This window comes from Lampetra fluviatilis, chromosome 15 (genome assembly GCF_964198595.1).
Source record: "Lampetra fluviatilis chromosome 15, kcLamFluv1.1, whole genome shotgun sequence".
Taxonomy (NCBI): domain Eukaryota; kingdom Metazoa; phylum Chordata; class Hyperoartia; order Petromyzontiformes; family Petromyzontidae; genus Lampetra; species Lampetra fluviatilis.
The window spans coordinates 10,763,299-10,781,938 of record NC_136289.1 but is presented as its reverse complement, the minus strand read 5'-3'; the positions used below and the strand labels follow the sequence as shown (position 1 = coordinate 10,781,938).

Sequence of the window (18,640 nt, the reverse complement as noted above, 5' to 3'; positions counted from 1 at the left end):
AGCACGGGTAATACACAACCTGGATCATCCACCCATGTATGTTGAACTTCTTTTGCACCGTACATAGCCAACCGTGCTAATCAGCGGTGCGGTGAGACTCTTGACTGCATAAAGCAGCGCGATCACCGTTCTACCGTTCTACCGTTCACCCCCCCCCCCGCCGTCTGGACTCGCAGGCGATCGCGGACGAGCCCGGCCGCGTCACGGCCGTCGCTCTGTGGGTCGAGCTGCGGCTGGGCGACGGCGCCGCTGCGCTGTCGACGCTGCGCGCCCACTCGCACGTCAAGCAAGCGGCCGTGGCGCTCGAAGAGGCGCTGGGCGTGAGTGCGGGGAGCCGCGTGGAGGTGCGAGCGCACAGCCACGACGGGGACGTCTCGCTCGCGTGCCGCGTCGCCCCCGCTGCGGCAACGACTACAGCGGCCCTCCCCTAGGGGGGGGGCGTCCATGCCGATCGGACGTTGCCGCCACAGCCGTTGCCGCTTGCACTTGATTAGTGCGGTGCTTGCAGCGATGGATCAGCACGGTTGACTATGCATGTTGCGAAAGAAGTTCAATGTACGGACACGGCCGTTGCCGCCACGATTGTGCCCGCCACAGCCATGCCAAGACGTTGCGGGGGCAGAAAAACAGACGAAATGGAAATGAGTAGTGAAAAGTCAAATGGATGAATGTTCGCGTCGCACGGCTTGCCAAACGTTGGCACTCGGCCGCGTGATGGATACATCAATCGAATTTCGATTCTGTGTTCTTCACGCTTGGGATATGGAAGGCAGCAAAATGGGGCAAAGGAAATAAACTAATACAGGTAAGGAACAACAGTTCCACACTGCCCACCAGGGATTATGTGTCTGTCTGTCGTGCATAGCCACGCCCTCGATTTTTATCTCAGCACCACGTGACGCGCCCCACGCAGCTTGCGCCGCGTGACACGGATCGCACAAATGCGCTGTCCAACCAAGTTCCTACCTGCCCACTCCGAAGGGAACGTGTTATCAACTCCAGAAATGAGGGAGGTGCGGTATGAGACGAACGCACAGAGCGAGTGTAGAGACGACACGGGCATTGAGCGGTGGACGTCTACGGCGATTTAAAGCATTCAGCGTCGCTCGGATTCGTCAAGTTTGTACAGTTATTTGCCAAATTAGCATAGATTTAACAATTAGTTTAATTCATTATTTCCCTGTACTTCTATGCCCCCGTCTTAACCAGCCTAAACTCTTTTTTCAGAAGCGATCGGGGCCACAAACGATAGGTCAAGGAAGTGGCTTATCACGTGGGCATTTATAGCAGCGAAGTACTCCAAACTTATGTTTCTAAATGTGGAGGGAAAAACCGGTGGACCTGGAGAAAAATCCACGCGAGCACAGGAAGAGAGACATGCAAACTCTAACTATACAGGCGTCAGGGTCTGGATCGAACCCACGACTTCCTTTATATCAGGCGACGTAGGTTACATCCTGCCACCGTGGCGCCCTGCAATCACCAACGTGGTGACGGATGATCAAGTAGCTCCCACAATGCACACGGCACGGGGAGGCCCTCGTCAAGCAGTGGATGGACAAAAAGGGACAGCGCGTGTATGTAATTGGTGTTGAAATTGTGTTCCGTATGGAAGCAGTGTTCCGTGTGCAGGATCGGATGCGTGTTCATGGAGTGTAAGAAATCGTTCACCCAGTCGGATTCGCGTACGCGATTCCCTTTGAGTAAGCGACGAGACAAAACAGAGAGGGGGGGGGCAGGAAACATCTCCGCTTATACATATTTTTTATTTACAATGTCAGAACGATTATTTTCCAACCGTTTAACAAAATCGTATTAAAATCATTGCGCGTCGCGTTATGTAACATTTAAACCTGGACGGCGAGTTCATGCCACTGACCTCCTCTTGCCGTTGAGTAAAAATAAAAAAAAATCACCGCCAACTCTCACGCTCGTGCGGATTCGTCACGAGCCGCACACGGAGCTCCCAAGTTTTAACAGGAGCACCAGGTGGATCCGCCAGTGATGTGTTGGATTGTGGTAGTGGTGAAGCTCTCCACTCGTGCATTTTTTTGGTTCAGCAATGAACATTCTCAATTTGCGAGGCCACGAGAGTGTGTGTGTGTGTGTGACGTGAAAAACATTAGTTCCTGGATTCATATTCTTGGGTTTTTTCGGTAAAGTCACGTAGGTAAAAAATAGAAATTTATAAAAGTAAAATAAAAAGAATATAATATTTTACTTTTATTAATTTTAATTTTTTACCTACGTGACTTTACCAAAAAAAACCAAGAATATGAATCCTTGCAGTCACGAAAGCTTCAAATCTAAAATTCGTTCCTGGAACTCGTTTGTGCAGCAGAGAATTATGCAAGATCAGGAAACGTCCCCCCAAAAGTTGCCGGAGTAGAACTGCCCTTGGAGTCGCTTCCACTAAGCCTCTCGTCGACAATACGAACACGCCCCGTACGGAGTGGTCGCCCGTTACTCCGCAGGAGCGCGAGAGGCATGGTGACAGCTTGAGAAGGCCTTCATCTGGCGGTGGATTGATCGTAGTTGCGGAAGACTATAAAGAATGTCCGTCGCATGGCAACTGAAGAGATGGCCGAGGGTGTCTTGCTTGGCAAGGCGTAGGTAACTGCTCGACACCCATTAATTACACATCTGATCGCTTGGGACCAGGCGAGGCCACCTTAAGTTAGCAACCAAATCTTTAGGGGGGTGAGGGAGGGTCATGAGCACGCTCATGACCATGAACTGAGCAAACAGAGTTCAGTTCCCGGCCACAGCTAACATCGGTGGCGTGCGGACAGCGACGCCCACGTCACCAACCCACGCGTGGCGAAGTACACAACTCCCATGAATTACACGGCATGCGGAGGAGGCCTTCGCCCAGCAGTGGATAAACAATGGGCTGCAATATTATTATTGTTAGACGTATTTGTCACGTGAGTAATGGCAACTCGGCTTAGACTAATGCTGCTGGGCAAAGTCCAGTGCTCAGCATTCCCCGCTACATATTTAGAGCGATAAACATGGCAAAGACATCGGCTGGCGAGGTACTCCACGTAGTAACGGCATGGTTTCTCCCCCCGACTCGCAAAAGACCACCCGTCTTGCTGATGCTGCACATCGACGTTGGCTGGCGGGCACGTTGGCGGTCGACGTGGTGAAACCGTGCCGCCTTGAAACCGTCGTCGGTGGCACGCGCCGGGTTTTGCAGGAACCTTCGTCGCGGCAAGCGGACCGCCGTATGGCGCACGGCGGGGGGAGCAAAGGCAACGAGGAGTTATCCCGGGAGGTGCGTAGGGTAACCCGCGAAGCGTTCGTTCAGACGTGGAAGCGTGGGGCGCACGAGCGGGGCGCGCGAGCGGGGCGCGCGAGCGGGCTGCCCTCCGCACCCAGCACACCACACACCCACCATACCGTACACCTCCCACGATGGCCATGGCTAATAGTAACATGTCACTGACTCCAGTCTAGCGATCCGGAAAATTGTCATTGAGAAAGGAAGCCCTGCCTCTCGTCACGTGACACTCCCTTCCACCGTTGGTCCTCGCAGTTAAAACCGCGAATCCACCTTAGTGCAGCGAGCGAATTTGGTAAAGTGCCGTTTTTGGCTCGTGGCGATCTCCATCCAAGACGCAGACGCGCGCTTTCGCCAAAACCCTCGAAATCCGATCGCAGGACACGCCGGGGTTAGACGACTGGGTCTCGTTCATCGGTGACGCGAGTTTCTATCGGCGTCACCTCCACGATGGCGGCACCGGCTTCCGCATCGTGCGACGCGGGCGGCGTTGCCGGCGGAGCCGCGCCGCCCTCCTGCGCGCAACCGTCGCCGTTGGGCGTCGTCGCCGTCGGCGTGGTCACCGTCTGCCCGAAGCCCTGGTAGTGCCCGGACGGTGACGGGGAGGGCGGCCCCCCCACCGTCGCGCCGGCCCTCTCCTCCGGGGTGCGACCGGATGACGAGCTGCCGCCCAGCAGGCTGGCGCGTTCGTCCGTACCCCCGGCGTCGCCGGCGCCCCCTCCACCGCCCGCACGCCGCTTGGGGCGACCCAGCACGGTGGCGCCTGCGGGGGGAATGGGTGGCGGTGAACGTGAAATTTTCGAGTTGCGGGGCGAAGGTGCTTCTGTGTTTGTGACGGCACATGCGGCGGGTCGGAGACTATGCAGAGAGTCCATGGGAGGGGACTCAATGTCAGGGGGGTTTTTGTTACTACTCTGATCAACGCCATCACTGCCGACCTCACCAGTACCACCGACGTCACCACGACCATCGCCACCACCAGCATAACTGTCGTTATCACCGTCAATACCAACACCATTACGAGCATAATCACCACTATCGCCACTGCCACCACAACCGCCACCATCAATAACACATCAACACTTCCACCAACCAACATTACTGTTGCCGAAACCAGCGCAGCGCTGGCAACACCACCTTCCCCCAACAACCATCACCACAATCATCAACACATCACCAACACATCACCATCACCACATCGCCGTCACCACATCGGCACCGCCCGTGCTCACCGACGTTGCGGACTTGCTCGAGGACGTCGGCGCGCACATCCGACACGTCCCACATGGCGAGGAACGAGTCGAGGCAGGACACCTCCCGCTCGGCCACCAGCACGAACGCCTTGTACGAGAAGCTGTAGTGGTGCGCCAGCGCCGCCAGCAGCATCTCGATGCAGATCGCAAAGTCCTGCGGGTAGATCGGGCGCGCGTGTGTAGCTGCGCGCGTGTGTAGCCGCGTGTGTGTAGCCACGAACAGGGGCAAGAAGACAAAGATCCCTCCCGTGTAGCCTGCGTGGGACGTTGGGGCAAGTGCAGTCGACGAGAGACTACAAAGGTCGACACGGCTGGCCGCCACGCCCTGCCGCTTTTGTCTCCCCTCGGTATCGATGTTTACATATCACACCGGGTACTCATTTAAGGCTATGTCAACCTAGGAGAGGCCTAGTACCGGTCCATATATTCACCACCGATGTTGGTCGTGAGCAAGAATTGAACTCGGGCCGCCGGGTTCGTGGCGCGGTGCGCTAACCACTGCGCCGCCACTCCATCCCCATACACAGCCGTGCGTCAAATTGCTACGGGGCTGGGTAATGATTTGCCAGACTCGCAAATTCAACAATTTGTCGTGGTTCGGGATCACGGTTAATGTCTAATACCTAGAGAGTTGCGACGTTGCCGTGAGCAGAGCACGCGTTGGTAGCCCGACGCCACCCGTAGGCACACGGGTTTGCCGACCGTGTCCGGTCTGCCACGTGCTCTGCTCGTGTTTGACCTCGCGACTCCCTCGCCGCGTCTCGCGTCGACAAGTTTTACCCTGCGGGCAGCGGTGGCCAAACGGCGGCTCTCTTTAATCCACCACCTGCGGCTCTACCTAAGGGGCATAACGTACAACGCGCTATCACAGGACGAAAGAATAATGAGTGTCTCCCGTGCCGTGCAGACAACTGTCGTGTATATATACACACGCTTACATACGCACTTGGCTCTTTGCAGAACTCGCGGGTATTGTTTGGTCTGTTGCAGGTTGGCCACCCCTGCTCTAAGGGCTGTTTGTGGATGGTCGAGCTGGTGGATCGTGTTGAAGGGGCCTAAGACTTGTCCTCCCTGAGCCAACCGCCACCTACAACCATACTGACAGCCCCGGGGTTTTTTTTCCACTCGAGCGGTGGTAAAAGAGTGTTGCGTGTTTTTTTATATCCGTTGGTTTTACTGCCGCGGATCTTTTGTTTATTTCATCGTCGAAAACTTCACGCGGTCACGGCGTCATCCTGACCTGCAGCCCGGTGGCTAAAGCCTCCACGCTGTTCCAGCCCAGAGTGCCCGAAATCACCTGCAGCTTCACCAGGGCTGCGATCAGCACCGCTTGCCTGCACGTACACACACACACACATTATATCACCGTCGTCTTCGTCATCTGGCGATCCTGGGATGTTGGTATTAAATAGTCGTCCAAAAGTTCCACAAAGTACGTATATGTATGTTGAACGTCTTTCGCACCGTACGTAGCCAACCGTGCTAATCGGAGGCGCGGGGGAAGGACAAGAAACTAAACACGAAAAGCAGTTCTTCAGAAATGAGTTTTTAATCTTGATATAAAGGTGCATAGCTCCAGTGGCTTCCTAATATCGTACAAGGTGGAGCCGGGCAAAGGTTACACGCTTTCTCCAGCGCTGCATGCGAGCGCACACCACGCCGCTGCTTCTCTCCTCGTGAGCGAGCGTTTGTGCAGAGTGATGAAGCGGAACGAACAATGAAAAAAAATCGAAAATCTCGCAAGACGCGGATACGCCAGTCCATGTCAGTGGAGTGACCCGCGGGACAGCGCAGCTCTCTCCGGCCCCGCACCTTCGTGCGCGACGCTCACCAGAAAGACACGAACACGACGGTCTTCACGCACAGGAACTTCCCCACTGGCTGGATCGGTTGCAGCTCCTCCCGCAGGGTGCGGTAGAAGAGGATGAGGCAGTACATGGCAAACTGTGGAGCCGTGCGCACAAAGACAAAGACCCCCGCGTCAGAGGTTGCAAACGAGTTTTGATTCCTTACCCGTACCCGGTCGCAAACGAGTACCCGTACCCGGCCGAGTACCCGTACCCGGCCGAGTACCCGTACCCGGCCGAGTACGGGTAGCCGGGTATCAGGTAGGGTACGGGTATCGGGTACCCGATTGCGACCTCTGCCCTGCGTATAACCTTTAAACAGACTGTTAGCGAGCACCGGTGAAGGCCGGAGTGGGTAGCCAGCACAACGACCTGCCATCTTTGTCTCCCCAGTGCTGATATTTACACACCGCATCAGATACGCATTTATGGCCGGGATTCTAACACGGGTCGGCGGGTTCGTAGCGCAGCGCAGCGAATTGCTACACTACCGCTCCCCACATACACACATGCACACACACGCACGATTACATTCAAGAAAATACAACTACATGTACACGTGCGTACAATTGAAGAAGCGCACACCCCCGCCGCGCACAAAGCGGTCGCATGACGAGCTCGGCGCCCTGCGCGTCTCCAATCACTCGCGCTGTCCGCGGGACTCACGATCTGGGAGATGTTGTTGATGATGACGAGGTAACTCCACACGTTGTGGAAGCTGAAGTTGCCCTCTCCGTACACCTTGAGCAGCTCGGAGATTCTAGAGTGAGGCGACGAGACAAAACCCGCACGCAAGTAAATACAAGAGCACCCAAACTCAACTTTCACACTCTCGCCGCTTGCTCAAAATGCTCTTTTTTAACAATCATCCCGCGGAGATTGTTGTTCCGATCACTCGTAAGATTCCTCATAACTTTACGAAGCGCAATATCGCGGACTCTTATTCTTAGGTTTTTTCGGTAAAGTCACGTAGGTAAAAAATTTAAATTAATAAAAGTAAAATTAAAATAAAATAAAAATCACGACGTTTCGGAGGCAACACAAGCTTCCGTCTTCAGGTGTGTGTGTGTGTTGCCTCCGAAACGTGGTGATTTTTATTTTATTTTTATTTTACTTTTATTAATTTAAATTTTTTATCTACGTGACTTTACCGAAAAAACCTAAGAATATGAATCCTTGCCGTCACGAAAGCTTCAAATCTAGAATCGCAACTCTTGCTCGCTCCGAGCTGGGTGAAGCCGATCTTACGACCCGGCTACGATGCCGTAAGTCGTCGTGCGCTCCGATCCCCGTCTGGCCCCCCGTTCAATTACTGCGTTGGCCACCGTGGGGGCACCGGAGGACTTCGTGCGTGAAGCTTACAAGGCCACGACGGTGGTGAGCGGTCTGATGACCGTGTACTGCAGCACGCCCAGCTTGCAGCGAAACAGCATCACCCTGCACAGGGAAGGGGCAGCGAGAGATAGGGCAGGAGGGCAAGGGGGGCAGAAGTCAAACTCGTGCAGCGGTGCATCGACAAGCAGGCTGCACGTGTACACACCGGCATTGCCGTTGTTACACCCTCACCGCTGGTGACGAGGCCACATGGCTTCAACATCATCTCATCGCTTCATATTTACACGAGGCCTCCCGCGCAGTACATCTCGAGCGACCCCGCGGCAGGGGGCTCCCAGCTGGCACCCGTCCCGGAGAGGCGCGAGGTGAACGTGGCACCGCACCGGCAAGCGGCCGTTGATCTTACAGTAGGGGGGCGATGTTGCTTTGTGGCTTTCGGAATTAAGTCGACTGCGATCGATGTATCAAACTTGGAACCCGCGACGCGGGTACACCGCAAGCCTCCAGCAGAGGGGGGCATTTAAATGGAAGCGCATCTCCGATTAGCGCGGTTGGATACGTACGGCGCTAAATAAGTTAAACGTACGTACGTAAATATCCTGTCGGCAAGCGAGCGAATGAACGAGCACGGGCGGGCGATCGTCCAATCGCTCACCCGAGGGGGGGCTACTCACTCACCCATGGGCGACTCAATCGCCCAAGAGGGGGGGGGGGGGACACACTCACTCGCCCATGGGCGACTCACTCACCCAAGGAGGGGTGACTCACTCACCCATGGGCGACTCAATCGCCCAAGAGGGGGGGGGGGACACACTCACTCGCCCATGGGCGACTCACTCACCCAAGGGGGGGTGACTCACTCACCCATGGCCGACTCAATCGCCCAAGGGGGGGGGGGGGGGGCACTCACTCGCCCATGGGCCACGCCGGGAAGCAGCAGAGCGGCGGCCAGTGGCGCACGGGCTCCTTGGCAGCGAGCGTGCGCGCCAGGTCGGGCTGGCTGCCCGAGAGGTAGTTGAGCAGGAAGACCATGAAGTTGTAGATGACGTAGGCCTCGTAGCACTCGCGGCACGTGTTCAGGTAGATGGCGACGGGAGGGAACTTGAGCGCGAACCACTGCGTCGGACCGCACACGCGGGCACACGCGCGCACACACGTCAAGATCCACCCCCCGTGTAGCCTACGCAGGCTGTTGGGGCGAGTGCTGTTAGGGCGAGTGCTGTTACCGAGCGCCTATGAAGGCCGCAACCAGAGGGTTGGGTGGCCAGCACCACGCCCCAGAACAAAGACAAAGATCCCCCGTAAAGCCTTTAACGGACTGTCCGGGCAAGTGCTGTACATGTGTCTCACTCACGCTGTCTAAGCTGTAGATAGGAACCATCCACAGGATCCTGAATGGAGAGAGGAAACACGAGCGACACAATAAAGCGCAATCACGGGTGTAATGAGCCATCAATTAATCCATCAGAATACACGCATCGCATTGTGTGCATATGAATTGATTATTTATGGGTTATGCAAATTGTGCGCAACATCTTACATTTAGGCTATTGGATCGAACCAGACGGAATTTATCAGATAATGCAAATGAAACGACATGATCAAGACAAAGAAATAATCAAATTGTCAATAGAATCATGGCCCTATTCATTGTAACTCATCAAACGGCGTACGCACGAGCCTTCATAGGCAGTCTGTGAAAACTTCACGGGAGATTTGCCTTTGTGCACGAGCGAGCATGTGAGCGTGTGCGAGTGAGCGCACGTGTACGCGAGTGGGCACGCATGTGGGAGCGAGCGTGCATGCGTGTGTGCGAGCGTGAGTGAACGAGCGTACCTGATGATCGGCTTCTGCAGCTCGGGCTGCGTGTAGTGCACCAGGTGCTGCAGGATCCCCCAGAGCGAGATGGGGATCGTGAGGAAGACGAAGATCCCCGCGATGAACCACGCCTGAGTCTGCGCTTTGATCTGCGGATATGCACACCAATTAGTCTGCAAAATTAAACGCACGCGGTTTCAAGTTCGTTCAAATCATCTACTTTTTTTTACTATGCCCAAATTTAGCTCCGTTGTGCAACTGGTGTCACGTTACGAGACGAAGAATCCAATTGGACCTCTCAAAGAGCAACGCAATTTCCCCATGTTAGAGAACGGCCTATGGAAGTGGATACGACAGAACGACATCTGAGATTCATTGGAAGTATCCTCTGGCCTACACAGTTAGGGGCAGCATTTTCCCCAAAACAAAATTCACTGAACCTATAACCTGAATGTAAAAATGTTATCTCATTTGTCTATAAGGTAGAACTAAAAAAATATACGCTCCCAATAACCCACGAATCCAAAAAAATGCGTGGCACCCAAGGTTCGTGGTAGTAATTTCCATAATCCATGGGGGTAGAGACGTTGAAATCTGTTTTACCACGGAATTTTTGGACCTCTTCTGGGAGCGGCCGATTCGTCCTGTAATCTGTCGTGCACCACAATGGCACAACATTTTTTCCCGCAGATTAAATTTTTGTTTTGCCGCATACTGCAACAGGCAGGTGCCCCCACGTCACCGCAATTATCGGATTTCTGCTCGAATGTCCGTCAATCGTAACCAGGGCTTCAGCCAGGTGACGCGCACGCAGACTCACCTCCGCACGCTGCAGCTCCCACACGCACAGCGGCAGTGCCACTAGCAGCAGCATCACGTACATGGTGACCACCAGCGGACGGATCCAGCGCCGCCAGTTGGCGCACGTGCACACCATCGTGGCGAGCGAACGGGCGGGCGGGCAGCAATGATCACCACCACAGCTCGGGAGTAGAGGTGGCCGCCTTCGTTAAATGTGACCGTCGCTTAGTCGGCAAATCCCCGAGGTCGGTCGAGGCGAGCAGAATTTACCGTCACCTGGAGAAAATATCAGAACGCGCAGGAGTGGGATGCTGCCGGGGCTTAACGGTTCGCACACTGGACATGTAACCAGAGGTCGCTAGTTAAATTCGATCATGCGGCAGTTGAAACATTTGTCGGGGTTTTTTTTTTATCCTGCCCCCATCCTCACCTGTCCACTCAAGAGGTATGAATGGATACTCCACACAACAGGACCCATATTTTACAACGCAATCGTGCAAGGTTCTAGTTAGCCTTTACTTTTACCACCCATTCCTGTGTTTATGGACATCACGCGTCAGTTGAGACATAAGATGTTCATTCACCTAGCCAGGTGCGCAATTTGTGCTCATTATTTAATTTATTATTGCTATTATTTAATTTATTATTTTCTCTTCATACGTGACTTTACTGAAAGAACCAAAGAGTAACTCATTATTTTTACTAAATGTTTACCTTATTTTAGTAAACGACTACCACGAGTGGCTGAAAATCAAGCGTGATAATGACAGCAACTACCCCACCAGATACCGAAGCATGGTTGGCTGTGATGAGACGAAACTCACAAGTCTGTACGAAGACGCAGACTGAGATAGGTTAGCACATTATAAGGGCCTGCAGCGCACCGATAGAGAGACCACCAATGGTAATTGGCTGTACATTATTAAAAAGATTGATGGAGTTCACCGATTGGATTAGCTGACTTTTTGGGGAGTAGAAATTACTGGGCACCCCCTATACCGACATTTAATAATTAAAGAGCGGAATAAATCACTGCTATAGCCAATTAGATTTAAGATAACGGCTCTAATACAATTTCTGACAAAATTCACGCTGCCAAACTTCTAATTGGAGACCCACGGATTCAGTAGTGGCCACTTTGAAGGTGGAGGAGGATGGCTTTCGTGTGACGAGGCATCACATGCCAACTCGTGACGCTGATGTCAACAGTCCTGTGGCAGATACTCCCAACCATGTGACTGCAGCGGCTTGCGGAGTTTGCAGGCTTGCTTGTAACTTACGATTAGGGCTATGCTTCATAGGTTGACCTCGCTGGAGGTCAACCCTCGTGACAGAGGGCTCTTGTAACCAAGGAGTGGATTACAGAGGGTGTTCGCCTGTAAAGTCATGAGTGTTTGACACTTAATACAAGCGTCCTTGCCACTGTTAGGCACACACCAAGATCTCCCTTGATGTTTTGTTTGTTATTTTCAATAGGCTCTCACCTGATTTTAAATACTCTCAAGGTGCCCACATTCTAAGTGTATAAAGTAGCATGTTCCTTTAAAGACGGACACTATTACAAACATTCCCTGTCGGTGATTAAAGATGTCTTTTTTGCAATACTGTGTCGGCAGTGTTGCGCAAGCGCAAAGAACAAACAATATCAACACAATCATTGATGACACTGCCCTAAGGAAGATAATAAAAATATATAGTGTACGACGCTTCCTTTGCGTAGCACAGGGGTCCTCAAACTTTTTAAACAGGGGGCCAGTTCATTGTCCCTCAGACCGTTGGAGAGCCGGACTATAGTTAAAAAAAACTATGAACTAATTCCTATGCACACTGCATATATCTTATTTTGAAGTGAAGAAACAAAACGGGAACAAATACAATATTTAAAATGAAGAACAAGTAAAGTTAAATCAACAAACTTGCCAGTATTTCAATGGGAACTATGGGCCTGCTTTTGGCTAATGAGATGGTCAATGTCCGGTTCCATATTTGTCACTGCTAGTCGTAACAAGTGATGCAAGTGTGCATCCGTTGGTCTAGATCTGGTTGGAGATTTCAAATGTTTCATTCTAGAAAAAGTTTGTTCACAGACATAAGCGCTGCCAAAGATGGTTGCCATTTTGAGTGCATGGTTCCTGAGATGAGGATATGTCTCAGAGGGGAGAAATGCATAGAAATTATGAAGGCTGCTTGACTTGAATGCGTCTTTCAGAGTCACAATTCTGCAGTTCAGCCAGTTCTATTTGGTAAATTGTATCCACATTTTCAATGTCAATAGAAAATGGGTTACGGAAAAGCTGTATGTCCTGTTCATGGAGATGAAGCTCTTTAAATCTAAATTGGAACTCCTTTTGCAATTTTTCCAGTGAATCCACACATGTTTTGTTTGGGAATGCAACCAATGGTTTTTCCGCTAACAGATTTTGAGTTGTGGGGAGATGGCAGAAGTTTTCCTCCTTCACTTGTTTGATGAGGAGGCCTAATTTTACTTCAAATGCTTTGACATGTGATTGCATATCACAGATGAGCTTCCCCTTTCCTTGAAGTTGCACATTGAAACTGTTGAGTAGCTCTGTTACATTTGTCAGAAAGGCAAGGTGCCATTTCCATTCTGCATCATTGAGCTCTGGTACTTCTTTGTTTTTTGAAAACAGAAAAGCTGTAATCTGTGGAAGTAAGTCATAGAAAAGTTTCAAAACTCTCCCTCGACTCAGCCAACGGACGTCTGTGTGGTACAGAACATCTTCATAGTCAACATTTAGCTCAGACAGAAATTCCTGAAATTGTCTGTGGTTTAGTGCATGAGCTCTAATGAGTTAACAGAGTCCCACTTCAGTGATTTACTACACAGCGCTTGTTGGTGGATGAGGCAGTGTATGGCTATTGGACGAGAATGGTTATGTTTGTCCATCTCTTGGTTAATGCAAGCAATTACTCCTTTCTTAGACCCCACCATGCTAGGAGCACCATCAGTTGTCACACTGGCTAGTTTAGCCCAGTTCAGCTCCAAACCATTCACAGTTTGGCAAACCTTTGCATAGATATCCTCTCCTGTAGTTGTTCCTTTGATGCTTTGCAGTGCAGCAAGCTCTTCTGTGACTTTGAAATAGTCATTCGTCCCACGAATAAAAATTAGAAGTTGTGCAGAATCACGAACATCATTGCTTTCGTCGAGTGCCAAGGAAAAATAGGAAAGTTTTTTTGTGGAGTTTTGCAAATGCTGATGGAAATTGTCTCCCATTTCTTCAATCCTCCGTGTAATTGTAGGTCCTGAAAGACTCACTGTACTAAATAAATCGGCCTTCTCTGGACACATCTCTTTGGCAACAGAAAGAAGGCATTCTTTAACAAATTCTCCCTCAACGAATGGTCTGCCAGTGCACACTATTAGCTTGGCAACTTGAAAACTTGCTCGCAGTGATGAAATATTTAGCTGCTTCTGCTTCACAAAACTATTTTGCTGAGTTGTTAATCATATTTATCTTTATGTTGAGTTTCATAGTGTCGACGTAAATTGTATTCTTTGAACACAGACACTATATTCTGGCATATCAGACACACAGCTCTTTCCTTGTACTGCATGAAAAAGTAATCATAAGTCCACTGTTTTTTGAATATCCTACACTCCGAGAAAATTTTTCTCTTTCTTGACATCATTGTGTCCTAGGGAGTCAAAATTGCTATTAGTAAAATACTAATATATATACAGCGCTACAAAAACAATATACAGTACCAGCAATAACTTTGCCCACACAGAGACATACAGACTGCACTGCCCATCAATGCAGTCTGATTGGGGGAACTCCGCTTTTACCCCAGGCTCACACTGGTGCGGGTGCCATTAAAAAGTTAATTACACCTGCAGTTTTGTTCACAGATCGCAGCCCAATGAGTGCTCACCAGCGCAGCCCAATTAGTGCTCACAAGCGCAGCCCAATTAGTGACCATGGGCCGGATAAATGCCCTCGGTGGGCCGCATGTGGCCCGCGGGCCGTAGTTTGAGGACCCCTGGCGTAGCAGATGCAAAGGCCAGAGAGACTGAGTGATTCGTGGTTTTAGGCTGCACTAGACACAACGGTGGATAATTTTTCGAATTTTTATTTATTTTTACCAGGTAAGGCCCACTGAGCTATGTAGCTCTTTCAGAAGCGACCTGGCAACAAATGATAGCTCAACTTAGTAGCTTATCATGTGGAAATTCATAGCAGCAAAATACTCTTAACGCATGTTTCTGAATGTGGAGAGAAAAAACGGAGGACCCGGAGATAAATCCACGCGACCACGGGGAGAACGTGCAAACTCCAAATATACAGGCGTCAGGGTTGGGATCGAACCCACGCCCTCCTGTGTACCGGGCGAGGTAGTAAACATCTCGCCATCGTGGTGCCCATATCTCAACCGATATATGAAACCGGTCCTGCCCTCCCCACCTACCTTTACCAACCCGCGCTGACTGACCAGCGTGAAGTATAGAAACATGTTAAGTTCCAGTAAACGTGCAACGTTAGGCCAACGCTGGTGTGTGGTTGGAGCCGTTGGCACAACGTTGGCTCGACATTCCATGTGTACTGGATTGATGTTACGAGTGAAATTATTGATTGGATATTCGTTTTCCATGGGAGTTGTTTGGCTATACTTCACCGCAATGATAAATAGTAAATAGCTCTTAACCACCCCACCCCTACTACCACTTACCTACCATTCTATAACCCCCACCACTGCCCCATGCATGGCAAGACTCACGGTTTTTCACTATGTTGAGTGTCTCACCTGTACCCGATTACAGGTACAGCGTGGGTTCACAATAGCTTCGCATCAGTGGTGAGGACATGCAGAGTACTGCGTATTCCTACACGGATATCCTGTTAATCAAAATAATGAATCGCTGCTATCACGAAGAGCGTGACTGATGCCTGTAATCAATGTAAGGTCGTGTGTGCGAGAAACTGCGAATCATAATTAGGCTGTGGCCAACGTCCTGCACCCGAACGATTGTACTGCCTATACAAGCCCGTCTGTCACACCTCGGTTAAGCCAAGCAGCTTTGAGCCTGGATAGTGCCTGGATCGGGGTGACCACCATGCCATCATTAAAGAGCTGCAGTCGAACGCAAGTGGAAGCCGAGTGCTGGGCAGCAGAGGGCAGTGCGACCCGTCCCATTGGACTGTTCTGTGCTGTTACAGCCTGGATGCCCTCCCCCCAGAGGTCGCAACCGGGTACCCGATACCCGTACCCTACCCGATACCCGGCTACCCGTACCCGGCCGGGTACGGGTACCCGTTTGCGACCCTGGTGCGGCCGGGTATGGGTACGGGTAGACCGTGAGTCACCGGTGAGTAACTGTTTGTCACTCATTTCCCAACGTCTTGTCTCTTCTCACAATTCAAGTTCCTAGAATCAACCCACCCGCGCCTGCAACATGGCTTCATCCCAGAGGTCGCAATCAGGTACCCGATACCCGTACCCTACCCGTACCCGGCCGGGTACGGGTAGGGTATGGGTACAGCCGGATACGGGTACCCGTTTGCGACCATGGTGCGGCCGGGTATGGGTAAGGAATCAAAACCCGTTTGCGACCTCTGCCTCCCCCCCACCTTCACTGTGCACTTTTAAATCAGTCAAGTTTGATAACTCGTTTATTTTAGAATTTATTTTCGTGTTTGGTGTTTGTTCGGCTCTCCCACCCCACCGCGCGCCGCCTATTAGCACGGATGGCGACGTACGGCACGAAAGAAGCTTCAACATACACCGCAAACATTCACCAAGATGCACTGACCAGCGTGGTGAAGTATGGTCAAATAGCCGCCCACGACCCGCACGGTGTGTGGAAGGGCCTCATCCAGCAGTGGATGAAAGGGTTGCGCATCTGTGGATGACGGGCTACGTTTGTCGCCACTATAATAATGATTCCACTCCCGACGTGCCACAATGTTGTACTCTTCTTACTTTAACGAATCCGTAAAATGATGATGTTGATGATGTTGTTGACGTATGCCCGTCATTGGGAGTTATGGCAAGGCCGGATGCCCCTCCGATTCGCACGCTTGGCTACGTACGGTGCGAAAGAAGTGTCAACATAAAGTCGCACGAGCCTACAGGATCGTGTCAACACAACTTTAGTGACTCGTGACGCGAGATACGGCTTGGCAGTCGGCAAGATCCGGTTTCATCATTAACCACTGCCATCATCACAATCACCCAAATCGCAATCATCGCTGCCACCATCATCATCATCGCCACTGCCTTCAGCACCGCAAAAATCACCGTCATAATCGCTATCATCACTCACAACATCACCATCATCAGCATGATCACCATCATTCCAACCATCACCATCATCGCCACTGCCTTCACCACGCAAAAATCACCGCCATCATCATTAAAATCACCGTCACAATCGCTATCATCACTCACAACATCACCATCATCAGCATGATCACCATCATTCCAACCATCACCATCATCGCCACTGCCTTCACCACGCAAAAATCACCGCCATCATCATTAAAATCACCGTCACAATCGCTATCATCACTCACATCACCATCATCATCAGCAACATAATCATCACTGCCAGCATTGCAGCATGATCACCATCATCATTAAAATCACCATCACAATCGCTATCATTACTCACATCAAAATCATCAGCAACAATTATCAGTACCGGCATCGCATCATCACCATCAAGGCAGGTGACCATCTCCACCGCAATAATCCCATCAGCAGTAGGAATGGTCCCATCAGCAGTAGGAATGGTCCCATCAGCAGTATGAATGGTCCCATCAGCAGTAGGAATAGTCCCATCAGCAGTAGGAATAGTCCCATCAGCAGTAGGATTAATCCCATCAGCAGTAGGAATAATCCCAACAGCAGTAGGACTAGTCCCATCAGCAGTAGGACCAGTCCCATCAGCAGTAGGAATAATCCCATCAACAGTAGGAATAGTCCCATCAGCAGTAGGACCAGTCCCATCAGCAGTAGGAATAATCCCATCAGCAGTAGGACTAATCCCATCAGCAGTAGGAATAATCCCAACAGCAGTAGGATTAATCCCATCAGTAGTATGACCAGTCCCATCAGCAGTAGGAATAGTACCATCAGCAGCAGGAATAATCACAACAGCAGTAGGACCAGTCCCATCAGCAGTAGGAATAGTCCCATCAGCAGTAGGATTAATCCCATCAGCAGTAGGAATAATTCCAACAGGAGGAACAGCAGTAGGACTAGTCCCATCAGCAGTAGGATTAATCCCATCAGCAGTAGGATTAATCCCATCAGCAGTAGGAATAGTACCAACAGGAGGACCAGCAGTAGGTAACAGTATCAACAGCAGCAGGAGTAGTCCCGGTATCAGCAGTAGAAGCAGTAGTACCCGGTGGTATCAGTAGCAGCAGTATGAGTAGTACCTGTGGTATGAGTAGCAGCAGTCGTAGTAGTACCTGTAGCAGTAGGTGTAGTACCGGTATCAGCAGCAGGAGGATTAGTACCTGTGGTATGAGCAGTATCAGTAGTATATCAATATAAATATCAGTATCAGCAGTATCAGTATGAGTAGTACTGTGGTATCAGCAGTATTTGTAGTATTTGTGGTATTGTAGTATGAGTCTGAGTAGTATTTGTGATATGAGTACTACTGAGTGGTAGTTGTAGTATGAGTACTACCTGTAGTATCATTACTACTGAGTAGTATTTGTAGTATGAGTACTATTGAGTAGTAGTTGTAGTATTTGTAGTATGAGTACTACCTGTAGTATCAGTATTTGTGGTAGTTGTAGTATTTGTAGTATTGTAGTAGGAGTATTACCTGTAGTATCAGTACTACTGAGTGGTAGTTGTAGTATCAGTATTACCTGTAGTATCAGTACTACTGAGTGGTAGTTGTAGTATCAGTATGAGTATTACCTGTAGTATCAGTACTACTGAGTGGTAGTATCAGTATGAGTATTACCTGTAGTATCAGTGCTACTGAGTGGTAGTTGTAGTATCAGTATTACCTGTAGTATCAGTACTACTGAGTGGTAGTTGTAGTATCAGTATGAGTATTACCTGTAGTATCAGTACTACTGAGTGGAAGTTGTAGTATCAGTATGAGTATTACCTGTAGTATCAGTACTACTGAGTGGTAGTATCAGTATGAGTATTACCTGTAGTATCAGTACTACTGAGTGGTAGTATCAGTATGAGTATTACCTGTAGTATCAGTACTACTGAGTGGTAGTTGTAGTATCAGCATCAGCGGCGTCTGCGCCGTCTCTGCTGTTGGCGCTGTCACCGGAAGTGGCCGCGCGACTTTCGCGTCA

At 50.6% G+C, this 18,640-nt stretch overlaps 2 protein-coding genes across 5 annotated transcripts in view; one reads left to right on the top strand and one right to left on the bottom strand.

The window, feature by feature from the left end:
• PRMT9 (protein arginine methyltransferase 9) overlaps positions 1–1,849 on the top strand; it is a 14,775-nt gene extending 12,926 nt beyond the window's left edge. Inside the window, exon 13 of the mRNA XM_078863203.1 lies at positions 177–1,849. Coding sequence (XP_078719329.1) covers positions 177–431 — 255 coding nt within the window. The 3' untranslated portion in view covers positions 432–1,849. The remainder of the gene's footprint in view (positions 1–176) is intronic.
• TMEM184C (transmembrane protein 184C) lies at positions 1,750–18,640 on the bottom strand. Of its 4 annotated transcripts, none has more exons than XM_078863212.1 (12): positions 18,531–18,640; positions 17,747–17,827; positions 10,360–10,616; positions 9,558–9,688; positions 9,076–9,112; positions 8,632–8,837; positions 7,749–7,823; positions 7,053–7,146; positions 6,371–6,483; positions 5,780–5,873; positions 4,519–4,693; positions 1,750–4,049 (listed from the first exon to the last, which is right to left on the bottom strand). In XM_078863212.1, the coding sequence occupies exons 3-12, from the start codon at positions 10,474–10,476 to the stop codon at positions 3,679–3,681; spliced, it is 1,413 nt and encodes a 470-aa protein (XP_078719338.1). In that variant the 5' UTR covers positions 10,477–10,616; positions 17,747–17,827; positions 18,531–18,640; the 3' UTR covers positions 1,750–3,678. The 4 variants fall into 4 exon arrangements, with proteins under 4 accessions (XP_078719338.1, XP_078719341.1, XP_078719340.1 ...); XM_078863215.1 differs by lacking the exon at positions 18,531–18,640 and adding an exon at positions 18,191–18,237; XM_078863214.1 differs by lacking the exon at positions 17,747–17,827.

What these genes read in the sequence shown, in the direction of transcription:
- TMEM184C (XM_078863212.1), bottom strand. Translation starts at nt 10,476, where the DNA reads ATGGTGTGCACGTGCGCCAACTGGCGGCGCTGGATCCGTCCGCTGGTG. An exon ending in CTGCAGAAGCCGATCATCAG is followed by an intron (nt 9,113 to 9,557) that starts GTACGCTCGTTC and finishes CTCTCCATTCAG; the next exon opens with GATCCTGTGGATGGTTCCTA. An exon ending in TCAACAACATCTCCCAGATC is followed by an intron (nt 6,484 to 7,052) that starts GTGAGTCCCGCG and finishes ACGGCTCCACAG; the next exon opens with TTTGCCATGTACTGCCTCAT.